General features: G+C 41.7%; 2 protein-coding genes across 2 annotated transcripts; one reads left to right on the plus strand and one right to left on the minus strand.

The window, feature by feature from the left end:
* Positions 1-500: 500 nt before the first annotated feature.
* On the plus strand, positions 501-5,419 carry LOC108897354 (protein FAM13C-like; the record flags this gene model as incomplete). Its single annotated transcript, XM_018696933.2, is given in 11 exon segments — positions 501-748; positions 1,005-1,087; positions 1,090-1,136; positions 1,570-1,651; positions 2,253-2,452; positions 2,454-2,489; positions 2,707-2,790; positions 2,973-3,077; positions 3,889-4,103; positions 4,290-4,391; positions 4,849-5,419. Coding segments are annotated over 11 exon segments (1,329 nt in total), but the record flags the coding sequence as incomplete, so codon positions are not given.
* Positions 4,431-13,096, minus strand: LOC108897355 (phytanoyl-CoA hydroxylase-interacting protein-like). Its single transcript, XM_018696934.2, has 4 exons — positions 12,901-13,096; positions 10,894-11,068; positions 8,756-8,882; positions 4,431-7,369 (listed from the first exon to the last, which is right to left on the minus strand). The coding sequence occupies exons 1-4, from the start codon at positions 13,063-13,065 to the stop codon at positions 6,826-6,828; spliced, it is 1,011 nt and encodes a 336-aa protein (XP_018552450.1). The 5' UTR covers positions 13,066-13,096; the 3' UTR covers positions 4,431-6,825.
* Between the last annotated feature and the right edge of the window lie 2,308 nt (positions 13,097-15,404).

Below are 15,404 nucleotides of genomic sequence, written 5' to 3' on the forward strand. Positions count from 1 at the left end.
AGCGAGCTACAAGCTTCATCATTTCCCAAAGCTGGGTGTGTCTTTCCTTCATAAGTTGAGTAACAGTACTCCGAGGTGCGGTGCATCACTGTACAGCTGCCTGAGACACGATGAATTGGTACATATAATAAGGAAGCTGATGGAGATTTTTTTTCTCTTGCTGTCCTTTATTTCCATGTCTATGTTCTGGGTAAACACTGCAAGAAAACATTTTTTTTTTTTTTTTTAATAGTGATTACAACTGCTAAATATAAACACAATTCAGATGTGTTGTTTACTGTATTTGTAACAGACTAGTAAAGTAGTTTGATTAAGAAAGAGCTATTTGTTGTTCTTTCATTCTCCTTCCTTCCTTTCTTATTTTTATCCTACCTCCCCCCTTCACCATTTCTCTCCCAACTCTCATATTGTCCCAAAACTGTGAAAAAAATCCAAATGAATACAGACTTTGGTTAATATTAAATCCTTGCTCTCTCTCTCGCTCGCTCTTTTTCTTACAGCACACACCCTCTCCTCATTCACCAGAGTCCAATCCCGTCCTCTCTGCTCCCGCTCTCTCTAAGGATATTTCAGGAGATGATATCCTGTCGAGCCCAACAGGCCCTAACACCAGCCCGCTACTCTCTCGTTTTACGACGACCGACTGCCCCGTTCCCTCGCCGCGCTGCCCCAACCTCAGCCACAGCCTGCGCTACAACTCAGACCCTGACACAGCCCCTTCTCCACCATGTTCACAGCACATACGCATGTAAGACTACAGTTTCCTCTCTTAATTTATATTGGAATAGACTCACAGATAGATATAGAATTTTTTGTTCTTGATGCAGGGTTGATCCAGGAAATAATCACAGGGCAACTGCAGTGGCAGAGACTGGAAAATTTCTTAATAGCTGTTATGTTAGGCAATCAGTTACTCATAGTTAGATGCATGTTATGTCATACTAAGGCAGAAATATGCAGAACGTTAAGAATGTGAGTGGACTTGTGCACTGTTCTGTGTTCAGGGCTCGCTGCAGCATCCATACAGAGCCAGACGAGGGCTCTGTGTCCATCTCAATGCTCAACAGACACATCCACACCCTGAGGAAGAGATCAGACATTTTGAGGAGCGTTTTGAACAGGAGAAGCACTATAAGGTGAGGAAGGAAAAACAGAGCTGCGTGGACAGCTGGATTCTCCTGAGTCATGATTGGAGTCAGTGTTGCCTCCTCCAGAACAAATAAGCAGGGCTCTCAGAGCCATGGAAGAGTTTTATTTTTCATGTTTTTGTGAGCGATTGTCCGGCTGGGTGTGTTAGTGATGTTTTAGTTATAAACTGATGCTGGTGATGCTAACCACAAACATTACACTAGAGTGAAGTACTCCCTCTGCTGGTATGCTGGAAAAATTACAGTTTATTACACAATGGATCCTCCCTAACCTGGTTGATAGGGCTGCTGATTTTGGTAATCCTGGTAACCACCTAGACCTGGAACAAGGGACCAAGTACCAAGACCTGTGCAAGATTATAAATGCAAAAGACAGCCCCTGTTCTATTCATGATGAGAGGTGGTTGTTATTGTTTTCCAGCCGGCCCATAATGACAAGACTGCCCATCCAGAGGTGGCCAGACTGATGAAGGAGCTCATCAAGAGTCGCAAGCAGCTTAAAGGTCAGTTTCATAACCATAAACACACAGTCAAAGACATGAATTGATGATTGCAGTGGTGGAAGAAATGTTCTGATCTTAAAAGTACAGATACAACAATAAAAAAATACTCCCATCATTTAATTTAATACCCACATTTAAAAAAAAAAATAAATACAGGTATTATCAGGTAAATGTACTTACTTGTGAGATGATTCATGGTGTAGGGAAGAAGATAAAACAAAGTTCATATAAATACATATGCATTCATTTTTTGGGATATTCTGAAATCTTTGTTTTTGTGAAAATAAACGAGAGATTTAGAGCAGGATTCACTGTTTGGTGGGACTGCTAAAGGTTGAGAACTTCTGATTTAACTACTGACAATGTATTTATGCTTACGAAAGGGATTTTATGTAAAATCTGAAAAGGATCTGAGAAGGATCTATAGCAGTCAAATACACATAGTGGAGTAAAACATACAATGTTTGCCTCTGAAATGTAATGGAGTAAAAGTCTGAAATATAAGTATCAGCCACATCAATACCAACATGTAGTCCACATTTTTAGATTTCCATGGTCCCTGTTTTCATGTCACCGTATTTTCCTCTTGTCCTCCCCTCAGAGCTAAAGCTGAGGCAATCAGAAGGCGGCGGGCTGAGGGGGCAGGTGGGTTTCAACCCACCAGCTGAAACATGCAGGACCAATACAGACCAGAGGGAGGCAGCACCAACAGGAACTGAACTGCAGCAACTTAACAACAACAGTAATGCCAGGCCAAACGTGGAGGAAACAGTCAACATTATAACCAACAGACTGAAGGAAAAAACGGCGAGAGCTGGACCTGCCTGACAGCATTAAGGTTGATACTGCAGAAATGCCTTAATCACATGCACAGATTTGTTACATACCTTTTGTGGTCAGATTATCTGGGTGGCATGGGACAATCTATCACCCTGGATAAATGAAGTACAGAAAATCACATATGCTTATTCACTTGCTACATTTTATACCAAAACAGAGCATTACAATAATATATGAAATTTGTTGACCATCTATTTATAACTTTCTCTGTGCAGGAGATGTCCCATTACCAGATGACTATGGAGAAGACTAGTATGCAGAAGTGTTTGCTCTACTTTGAAAGTCTACACGGCCGACCGGTAAGACCAGCCTGGACAAGCTTGTGTTAATCTTTTATTTTTTACGTTATGGCTCCACTTGAGTAGTCTTGTTATCTCCTCTCTGTCCTGACATTGTTGTTTTCTCTCTCTTCCTATTTCTTTATTACCACCAATAACAAAGTGGTCTCTGTTTGTGTCTCTTTCGATCTCTATGTCCTCAGAGTACCAGGCAGGAGCGAACTCTGATGAAACCTTTTTATGATCGGTATCGTCTTCTCAAGCAGCTGCTGCATTTTTCTGCTGCCTCAACAGTCATTACGACCATTGTGAGTAGCCTTTCAATGCTGAATACTGGATTTTGAATAAGAGGAGATTACATTGTAGAGAGGGAGATCCCTAGACACTCACTCATGAGGATGAAACTGACTTTAGCTTCTGAGACCAATGCAGAGGTGTCACTACATTGCCATCTAGTGGTTAGATATAAGAGCTACATCAGATTATTGTGAAACGCTTAATTTAGCAAAGTAAATGATTGCAGGACAGATAATCCTGAAACTAACAATCAAAGTGAGTTGGTTTCACTCATCATTTTCAGATCTTGCTGTGCTGTTTTTTTGACTAAGTGGCTAATTAATTGAAATAGAAATCATTCCATGCCACAACTATCTCACAATAGGCTAGGCAGAAGTAAAGACAAACTATATTCAGTTCTACAATGTACAATGGCCCTAAATGTCAGGACACAGCAACATTTCAAAAATTGTTTGTTCATGACTGGACAGAACCCAGGTCAGTAGTTTGTTTGTGTGTGAAGCCAGTGGTGGCATTTAGCGTGCTTTTGCTAGGTGTTGACTTGATACATGCTAGTTAGAAATTTTGCCTGGCTTTTGCCGTCACCAAGTCACATGACATTAAAACCTTGCAGGAGCAAAGCACCTGTAGTTTTCTGGTAAATTGATCTCCTTGTTGCAAGCTCAGTCACACTACAAGAATTGCCTAAAATGACTGCAGTCCTTTTATACCTCTCCTCAGCAGTTAACATTGGCTATTAAGTCAGGTGGTGTCAGCCAAAGTCTAAAAGTGTTTACTTTGATAGAAAAGTGATCCCTTGTGTGTGTGTGTGTGTGTCCATAGGAAGAAGAGGAGGGCTCTGATGAAGGGCGTCCCAAACAGCAAAGCCCCAGGCAGCAGCCACTTTGGCAGAAACCTCCTAGGTGTGTGTCCTTAGAGGAGTCATTGCATCTGCCTTCCCTAGAAATGACTGAAACACCTCTAGTGTCCCCGCTGGAGGAGGTGAAAGGTCTCCAGCCACAGATCATCACCATGGCAACATTACATGAAGCTTCCAGGTATGGTTTGCACATGTGTGTATCAGGAAAATCTGTTTTTGCAGACAAGGATCAAAAGATTAGCTGAAGTTCATGAAGAACATTTCTTTTGCTAAACCTATTTGTCATCACAGCTACAGTTCATTTAAGTGCACAGATTAATAGTCTAAGAGATCTAAGAAATTGTTTGATTCTTTCTTCTCACAGACAAGAATTACTGGATCACCTCAGGACGGCTCGATTAGAGAAGCGGAGACTTCACCAAACACTCCGAGAGTTTGAGGACCATTTCTACAGGCAGACTGGCAGGTAAAAACAAAACAAATGACATACACAGCACATCCAAACTACTTGATTTTTGAATTTTATTTTGTCTTTTAATAAACTTGGAACATGTGGTTTTCAACAATGCCTTGTGAAAAACAAAGAAAAAACATCCACAAAAGAAATCCCATCGTAATGGTACGACAGTGTAATGCACACTCACGTAACGTTAATACAGCACAGAGAGCTCAGGAAAGAGACGAAGAGATAGAAGACGTTTGCTCTGAACTGTGCACATCCTTTGTACTGTACATGTACATGTTAGTCCTCCAAAGTAAATCCAGTAAGTTTTTGATTACAATACACACTGTACAAAGCTATCTGAGTAAGGCAACATAGGGACTATCAACCAGTTATGGAAGCTGCTGCAGGTTGTTAGGAAACTACAAAAAAAGTTTTGCCTTTTGTTTTGCATCTTCTTTCCTCCGTGTATTTTTAACAGGGCTTGTCAGAAAGAGGACCGTGGACCAATGGCGGAGGAGTACTGCCAGTATAAGAACCTCAAAGCAAAGCTCCGTCTACTGGAGGCCCTGCTCAGTAAACAACAGGACTCAACCAAGACCAGTTGAGTTAACTCACAGTGGGACTTTTATCCAACTTAACAGGATCATATCTGAAAAATCAGGTTGGCAAGCCGGTGGGTCTGGTCTTTTTTTCATGCCATGCTCATTATGTTGATGCACTTTACATGAGGAAAACAATGATGGAAATTGGTGACAATCTGAATGAAATGCTGGGCAACTGCAGTTTTTTTTTTTTTTTAAAGTCCCAAAAACACATCCTTTGTCATTCATGACGCATCTTATTATAAACCTGATGTAGCAAGTGTATGTTATGTAGCACTAATCTGTGTCAGAGATGAAAAGCTGTAACAACTTGATGTTAGTTACATATTAGTAATTTTAAGATTACTGTACGTATATTATGGCACTTGGCTTTTTTTTGTTTCTTGCCAAAACACTATTTTTGGACAGTTTTGTCCAGAGTTAATGTGAAAACTGCATTTTTAAAAAGTGCTTTCTTGGCAAAAAAAAAAGGTACAAGCTTAAATGCAATCAGTGAGACAATCCTGTAGTGTTTGTGCATGTCAGTTTTTAGTCCTGCATTGTGCTATGATATGCATTAAGAATTTGATAGTTGATCTAAATTGTGACCATTCAATTTACTTGTTCACCTTGGAAAATATGTGAATGTTGGTGAACGTAGTGCAAGTTACATCTGCTGTCAAATCTGTCTTTCTCCCCCCATTTTGCCTATATGAAGTTAATTCCCCCTAAATGCCGTTGTTGACAATGATCAGAGCTTTTGACATTGTGCACTTCTGGTTTATATAATTTTCTATATATAGATATATATATATATACTATATGAATGTATCGATAAAAATAAATATTTTTTCACATTTATTCAGCTAAACACAGTTTATGGTTCTACTTTCTCTTTCCACTGACTACAATAAAATAAGAGCGACTGTTGCAGAAAAGGTTGCTATGGTAGAGGTACTGACAGCTTTCACACTCATGCTGCACAGAACTGCATCATGCCTTTTTTTTTGTTGTTTTTTTTTTTTTTTTTTGTTTGTTTGTTTTAAAGGTTAACATGTTAATGAGTAGTTCATACTTGGTCATCAGAGACTTTGCGAGTACGCATTTTAGAGGTTGTTGCATTAGTACTGTTAAGATTCCACAGCGGTTTTATGTCTGGTTTTTAATACCTTTGGTATAAAGAAAGATGACCATCGATGCTGCAGCCCTAGAAAATTGTAGTACCAGTCTGTGCCACTAGTAAGAGGTAAAAAGAAGTCAGATTTTGTCTACTGTGGAATGAGAACAAAACATTTCTAGAAAGACGATCGATCAAAGTAATTGGAAACAACAAAATGCTTGTCCACGCCGACAGTGGAAACTCGATCAACAGTATATCAATAATAACAAGGCAAAGGTCATTAACAAAATATGGAACAGCAGATCAAAATAAACAACAGGAAATTGAATAGAAGCAGCCCATTTTTTTAGTACAGTTAAAGGGTTTGGTCTATACGCCAGTGTGGACTTGGAGGATGGATGGATGAATCTGTGTTGTTGGTGCCCCAGGTTTAGATTTCTCATTTGGCGGTTGCTTATGTGGATATCTTTAGGTATGTTTTAATGTATGTTATCAATGTTTAGAGTAACCCTTTCAAGATGAGGTGCAGGTGTCAGAGTGTGTGTACCTTTCTATTTTTCCTCCACTCTTCTTTGGGAACGATGGTCTCTTGAGAGTACAGAGCGGTGTCAGAGATATGTTGGTGTGCTGGGAGCCTACTAAATCTGCTGCTTCATGCATGTGTTGGTCTGCTTCATCAGTACATGTGGACTTCCTGTGTACAGAGGTCAGTCACCTCTAGTCCTTCCCTTCCTCTCCTACAATCTGCCATTTCTTAGCGTCCCACGCTGATGTTGCAGGTCTTGCAGCTGGGGTCCTTCTTGGCATTTACTGTGGACAGGCTCATCAGCTGGTGCCCGCTGATCTCAGCCACCGTGCCCAGTGCCAGGTCTAGAGGCTCCGTGTAGATCACCTCCAGGATGACATCCTGGGCGTGATGAAACACCAGACCGCCGTCGCCCTCTTCGTTCTGCTTGCAGGTGAGGAAGCGGTTGTTGCTGATGTCGAGTGCCGGAAGCCGCTGCTTGCAGAACTCGTCGCCCCTGGAGCCCTTTGGTGCCAGGACCAGAATAACATAATGGTAGGCTGTATACATGCAGTAGAAGTCTCCAAAGTACAGGTTGGTGTCGGGGTTGAAGAGTGCGTCAGCCCGAATCTCAAAGCGGTGGCGGCCGTAAGGGGAGTCCTGCGGAGGCTTGCCTGTGTTGAACTCTGTGTTGCAGCTGAAGAAAATGCCTTCCAGCTTGCCACTGATGGGTGAGCCGTGGCTGCCACTGTTGTCCTTCACTGACGGCAGCATTCGGTTCCCCTGCACCTCCCTGGAGTTTGGATAAAAGATAACAAAAATGGGCTGTGAAACATGTTATCGGTTTCCCTTTAGATCCAATCAGTAATCATGAGGACATTGTTTTAATCAGCAGTTTTTATTCTTCCCCTCAGCCAAAAATATCACAAACTGTGTCTAAGACAGTGTGACACATGGGAAGAAGCTGTCTGAATGTGTAAGATGCAGCCCGAGTCTCCCAACACAGCAATGAACTGAAAACCGATGCAGTTTCACTATTTCTGGAGCTGTAATCATATTAGCCAAGTCCGATTTGTCTCACAGAAACCTTGTGAGAGATAATTACTTAACTCAAAACAAAATCTTTCTTTATCATTATGACAAACTGCCAGAAAACAAAAGCAGCTTTCAGACAGCAAATTAAGAGATGAACATTCAAGGCAATGAATGCTTCTGTGGCAGCTGCATATCTTCCCCCACAGAGTAAATCTGAGCTCCAAAGCTCCAATTATGAATTGTAATTATACTGCTATCACTCCAGAGGTTGTCATTATATCCATAATTGATGCTTTGTTGTGGGCATTATGGAATTATTCAGCTCCCACCCCAGGTCAGAGGCCTCATCAATTGATAATGTCAGTACCATTGCTCCCCACATGATGGTGCAGTTTAACAGAGGCGCTTTCAGTACAGTGTAGCAGCTGCAACTCAGCGAAAGGGAGAAGACTATCCAGATGACGTCATGCTGTAAAGCCCCAACAAAAGAGTGCTCACAAGCTGTGGCTTTAGTACAGAAACTGTGCGCTTTGTTAGGCGGCGAGCTTTTCCTCGAGAGGATGGAGGGAAGGCACAGGGAGTAGAGACAACGCCATTACGGGAGGAGGACTAGACAGGAAGTTAGGAGAAAATGCACGGGCTCCAGCACAGACAAAAAGCAGTACACATTGTAACTACACAGCATTTCAGTAAACAACTAAAATAGGTTACTCCAGCGATATTCTTTCTCTCCTCTGTCTGTCACACTCTCCGCCAACATCAGAAGAGACGTGTGCAACATTTGTTGCCACAATCTTTTTTTGTTTTCTTCTTTTCTCTTTTCTTTCCTCCGCATCCCCTGACAACTGTCTGCTATTGTCTGGGCAGAGTTACACAAGGCGTTTAGACAAAATGGCAGTATTCTCTGTCATACTCCAATGTACAGTATGTATGCAGAGGAAGTTACTGGAAGAACCAATCCATGAGTCTTCATATTATTATCAGGCAGAGGTTACTGCGTCGTTTGATGCACATGTGTGGATTGGTGGAACTAATCAACATGCTTTGTTGCAGCTGCACTCTTCAGCTGAATCTGCATTTCTGCCTGGCTACAAGCAGCTTTCTCCAGACGGGAATACATTAACCAAAACAACCTGGTCATCACTTGCCTACCTGGCAATGGTCAAAATACTCTTTATTCTGGTTCCGGTAGAAGACAGAGAAACGCAGCATCCGGCCGGCGATGACCTCTGCCTTCTCCAGCAGCTGGTTTAGATGCACTGTGGAATAATCTGCAAAAAGGCACAACACAAATCATTGTCAAAGTGAATATGCTGTCATCAGCAAGATCGGAAATTTACAAACGTCATAAGTAGACATTAAATGTTTTAATTATAAAAGAATATGGGTGACTATGTGCCTAATGTGAATTGTGTGCACTCAAGGATCCTGAGACTTGTCCCTCCCCTAACTTCTCCATATTCATAGGTTGAAATGACTCAGCATTTAGACCAAAAACATTTTCAGTCAGGCCTGAATATAATCTGCTTTCACTCACCACCATGTAAGCAGCTCTGCCAAACGGGTGTGGAGTTTATCCAAAGCATATTTACAAAAATCATAATGATGCAGGCATTTTCCCCCCATCCCAATTTTGCCACAAGCATTTGAACACACCAATAAGGCAGATTTGGGTAAAAGAGGAAATTCCCTGCTCTCTCATGCAACAATAAAGCTGAATTGAATGAAAATGAAAGAGGACATTCTGTTTATTTTTGGGAGATTATTACTTTAATGTCAAGTAGCTTTCAAGTCTGTGTGTGTTGAAGAAAAAGTCATTTAGCAGTCTGGCTGTCAAAACACACGGTCTGCTTTTCTTAATGGTTATAGAAGGTCTTGGCAGCATTTTTGAGCATTCTCCTTAATCAGTTTCTATTGCAACTCCGTCACACACACACACACACACACACACACAACAACACTTTTAGTCATGGCTTCAGCGATGGCAACATCTATTGGTAAACCACTTTGGTCTAGATAGAAATATCTCAACAACCTTTCGATGGATTGCCATGAAATCTGATATAAATATGCAATTGAGACAATCCTGATGAACTGTAATACCTTTTGGTGACATCTGTGGGATGACTTCGCCCATCCAGTTCTCTACTAATGTGCTGGAAGCATCAGAGAGCCCAAAATGTTAGAAAAAGATCACTGAAAACACTGTATTTATAGGAGCTTTTGGTCCTATCCTACCATCAGAGAGCTCAACAGTGAGATACAGAGTCACATTCTAATCACTGGCAGTGTGCACTACACCTGTGTGCACACTGGTGGTAGAAACTCCACCTCTTGCTGGTGGCTGGAGCCAGTCCCAGCTGACAGTGGACAAGTGGTATATCGCCAGTCTATCACAAGGGCTGAGACAAACAGCCATTCACACTCACATTCACACCTAGGGGCAATCTAGAGTAAATTACCCTAACCAGCATGTCCTTGGACTGTGGGAGGGAGCCAGAGTACCCGGAGGGAACCCACACAGGCACGAGGAGAACAGGGAGAACTGCCCCGGTTTGGACCCTGAATCTTCTTGCTATGAAGCGACAGTGCTAACCACTTCCTAACTCCATCATAATCATTTGTTCAGTTCTTTGGTTTATGTTAAACTGAAGAAATTCCTATAAGCTTCAACTGTACTTTGTGTTAAGCACTAATAAGCAAATGTTAGCATGCTAACACTCTAAAATTAATATGGTGCATATTATACCTGCTTAACATTAGCATGTTAGTATTGTCATTGTGAGCATGTTAGCCTGCTGACATTAGCATTTAGCTCAACATGCAACAAAAGTCCCAAGTTGTAGAGAGAGACGTTGTGATTATGTGGGGTGTGTGTATGTGTGTGTCTCAGACAGACAACAAGCCTCCCCACCTTCTCTGATCTGCCCTCTAGTCTCCATACCATCATCTCCACCCCCTCCCCTCCCCCACTCTAAGCCTCTAGCCTGCAACGTTGAACTTGGTGACCTCTGCACCAGAAGATATACAGCACAGCTCCCCTCCTTCCTTTAATCCTTCTCTTTCCTCACCATCCCCTCCTCCATCTCTCCATCCATCTTTCCCTCCACTCAGAATGAATTAGCCTCCTTTAATATTCACCCTCATATTGCATTGTGCTCCGTCCTGTGCTCCATTGTGTCCCTATCTCTTAACACCCTCCGCTTTTGTCCCCTTTGGCTCAGGTGGTCGCTGCCAAAATCAAAGGGTGATGTCACACATGCTGAAAATGTACGTACTCACCAGCAGTGCAGAACTCGATGATCTCGCTCCACTCGGAGACGGCGTAGTCCCCGTCGGTCTGTTTTGATGCGGTCTGGACGGCCACGGTGTACTCGGTGCGTGGGCTCAGGAACCAGTGGCCCCGAACCGTCATGGGCAAGGGCACTGCCTTCGCCACCAGCTTGGTAGGAACATCCTGAGGGGAAGGAGGGAGTGCAGGAGGAAAAGAGGGAAGGAAAAAGGAGGTGAATGATGACAGGAAGGAATGAATCAGAGAGAAATACTCCATTTATGGCTTTCTTTCAGCCACATATAGGGATTTGCAGACACACATTTCATATAAGGGGCAGACTGTAGTTTATACTTGTACTTTTGTTTATGTACACTGTACACTATTTTGTACACTATTCACCACCCCCTCCAAGTCTCAGTGGACCTTAGCAGCTCATTGATTGGACCAGGAGCCCCTGCCTAGCAACAGTGTCAGCCCATTAATCCACCAACACTGTTGCTGCACACCAAAATCAAAATACTAGTATGGGGTCACCTGCTATAACAGAGTAGAAAGAGTCAAGTCAAATTTTATTTATTTAGCCCAATAACCACAAATCATGATCTGCCTCCAGGGGCTTCACAGTCTGTACAGCATATGACACCCTCTGTCCTTAGACCCCTGGAATCGGGCAAAGAAAAACCCTTTAACGGGAAAAAAATGGAAGGAATCTCAGGAGAAGCAACAGAGGAGAGATCCCTCTTCCAGGACAGACAGACACACAATAGATGTTGTGTGTACAGAATAGAGCAACAAAGTAGATTTAGAGTATGAACAATCAGGATGGCACCTCATAGACTGTAAGCATTAATGAAGAATATGATCTGGGAGGACGTCAAGCAACAGGTGCCAACAACAGACAGGGCCTGAGCTGCACATTCTTTCTCCATCATGAAGACAGAGGACAGGCTACACAAACATACAGAGAGGGAGAAAGAATATGCCACAGCCTGGATGCTCATATGCTTGAAGGAATAAACAAATAGAGCCTTAGAGAGATGCAGTGGTTATCAGAAAGGGAAAATATTTTACTATACAGCAACCTGTAAGTGACTACTGGAGAAAAGGATGGAGAGACATAACGGGAATCTGTAAGATTACCAAACCAGATCACTGCCTATCCACTGCAGGAGCTGCCGTTTTCCTGCTGCTGCAGCTGCTGCTGCTGCTGGTGCAATTACTCTCAGGCAGAGAGGGCTGTGTGAGTGATGTTAGCCTATTAGAGCTCGGAGCAACAGCTCGCTGTGAAGTCTTTGAACAAAACCACCTTGAAATTAGTCTTTTTGCCTCAAGCATGAAAAGAAAGGTTGTCTTGAGGTAAAGCATGGTGTATCTAATCTTTCAGCCTCAAATCAGTCATTGCAGAATTCAAACATCAAAGATGATCATATATAGCTGATGTTTATATTACTTATATTTCAGAATGGTTATGGCCAAGTGGCCTGAAGTGGAGAATGTATATTGAAAAAAAGACACCCAGTCTTTGAATAAGAAACCTGGTTTCCATTACTTATAAATGCACATTACTTTCAAACACTTAATATACTGTAATGTCATTTCTTGCCAAAATGTTATATGATTATGTTGTTTGTATTTATTGTCATAATAATATTCTTTTGCTGCCCTTTTATCCACGTATCAGCTGAAGAAGAGATTTTAATCTCAAGGATATTTTTACTTGCTTAAATGATCACTGAGAGAATTATTCATATAGTTTATAATTTGGTAAAGGATACTTTAAGATTACCTTGATTTATACTAGCACATTGCCCAGTTTGTGCTCTCAAGGCTCACTGAGATTTTTCAATTTTCTCACATACTGAACCGCATAATTACAAAAACCTCTTATTCTTTGCACATTCCTTCCTTTTTATGAACTGCAGCAAATTCCTCTCAGTGAGCCTTCAGTGAGAGACCTCTTGTTGAGTCACCTCTCTGTAGTGTGAGGCGTTTATCTGCACTGATTCGAATGTTACCTTGTGCTTGAACTTGTTTGAGTTTTTATTCTCCTTTTTGTTCAGGTCAATGAAGTAGTGTGTGATGCGCTCCTTGCTGCGCGGCTCCATGTCCCAGCAAATCTTGAAGGAGTCACAGGTGATGTTACTGATCTTGATGTTCTGAGGAACAGGCAGCTCCTCCATCTCAGAGATGCTGCCGTCCTGGGATTTACTCCCTGTGTAGTTGAAAAAAAAAAACAACAAGAAATGTTGATATAGTGGCTTACATCAATGATAAATAGAGCAACAATATTTATGAAAATGAAACTATATATTCTTTAGGAGCTGAGATCAGTGTTCTGGCCGCTAAAGCTTGCTTAAATTTGATACAATATCAGTTTTGAATCTTAAATCTCCTCGTAATGACTTAAACATTATAAGGCATTGATTAGTGATCGTAAATCACATTTTTATTATCTGTGAAACTTGAGACCTCATCAAGTCTAATATACACCTTTAAAAGCTGTATCTAATGCCCAGCTTATATTCAGTCCTTAGAATTTTCTTCTTTTTTCTCCTCTCTCTCTCACTGACTGTAAACCCTCCATACTACTATAGTTTCTCAGTAATTATTCCACAGACAGCACTCGCAGTAGCATATATCCACTATGGCACACATGCACAATGCACTGCCTGTGTCACTGACTACCATATATGTTGCCATGGAAACACATCAGTCCCTCAACACATATATACACCTATCTGCTTCCCGGAACATACGAGACATTAAATATTTCAAACGCTGCTGATTGAATCTCCTCTCCTCTCGGCAGAGATGGATTCATTTATAATCAGCAGGGAGGGGGGGAAAAAAAGCTCAGCTACCTCACTGCTGGGCAATACACAAGCCTGTAACAATAACAGTTAAAATACTGGTGAATGTCACAGAACTTCAGCTGTTTATTTAAGCTGGGCACACTTGGAAATGTTCAATTTCACAGTTTTTTGTCATGTTGAGCCCTTTTGGCCTGGCTAGAGAGGCCTATTGCGACATTGTTTTCCCCCATCCATTAGTCAGGTCCCTGTAAGTGACACAACATGTAGCAAAGGAGTACAACCCAAAGTGCACACTGAGGCCAGTGAAAATGTCAATGGTTGAATGAGAGCTTTGTAGTATTAGGATGAATAGACTTTGCGTCACACTCGGGAGACGCCCACTTGGCATGGAAACAATGTGTTTTCTGTGCACGCTCTGCGGTCTAAACACAAGAGCAAGTAAAATGTAGTAAAAAGTAAAATGCGGAATTTGGAAGTAACGCGCAACGCAACTTATCTCTATAGAGAGGAAACAATGGAAGAGGCAGCAGAGCATGGAACGTCCATCTGCTCATGAGCTGAGAGAGAGGGCGAGATAAAAGAGTCACCCCATAATTGGGCTCTGTGGACTCTCCTGTTTGGCCTTCACAGCTCTCCAACAGTGGAGTATTTGTAGATGGATTCATTTCTGAAAATAGTCAAAAAGAAGGTAATTCCTACTCCTGATGTGCATCTTGCCCTTCAGAATTGCCAAACAATTCTATCCTAATTTGGCTTTTTTTCAGATCATGACTTATGACTGTCTTAAAATAACATCCATAACAGACAAATGTATGGTCTTTTACCACCAGACCACCCCACCCCCCCACCCCTCGTCCTAATCACTAGTTCCTAATCACGACTAGCTGATTATCACAAATCATCTTTAACCTAAAAAGAAAGACCTCAAATTATTTCAGACAAAACTGTTGCTTATGACAAAGTGAATCTAAATACATGCTGTGCGCTTGTGGATTTAGTGTAGAAACATGACTTTTCAGTGAGCAGGTAAATCTTTGGGAAGAAAATGTTAGAAATCCTCACACTAGCATTAAGTAAGTGTATTTAAACATAGGCATTACCATCTGGACTTAATGCACATGGCTTAAACTAGATTTTAGGGGCACTGGGGGAAGGGATTCCTGGAGTATATAAACATATAAACAGATCAGATCCTCATCCTATAACTGCACTATGCCTGGTTCTCAGATGTCATGCTCCTACATGTCTCTGCTTTGATTTCCATATTTAAGGACCATCTTGTTATACTTCACGTTTGGGTCAGACTGAGAAGGTCAACGTGGGACATGACGGTGCAGCCCTCTGTCAGAAAATGCTCCACTAAGTCAGCACGGACCAGACAGTGATCTCAGCACTGCGACGTCCCACCTGAGACTTTCTGTGCTGCTGACCTCTAACAAAAACAAGAAAAGGACAAGGCATGTGCTCACTGACACCAGTGTCAGGGAAAGATAAAATATACCCAAGGGAAGTGAAATATTGCTGAGGATTTCTTTTGTAAATTTTCAAAAATGCTAAGTAATACAAGCCTAAAGAACAGATAGTACAAGTTTATTCTAAATGTGGACATAACTGCATGTTTTGTGATTTTGTGCCAACTCATAAAATAAAAGCTTTCAAGTTACTCATTCCATCCCAAATCCTCATAACTTAGACTACCTGCAGGA

The sequence above is a fragment of the Lates calcarifer genome, unplaced genomic scaffold (genome assembly GCF_001640805.2).
Source record: "Lates calcarifer isolate ASB-BC8 unplaced genomic scaffold, TLL_Latcal_v3 _unitig_4217_quiver_2770, whole genome shotgun sequence".
Classification (NCBI taxonomy): Eukaryota; Metazoa; Chordata; class Actinopteri; family Centropomidae; genus Lates; species Lates calcarifer.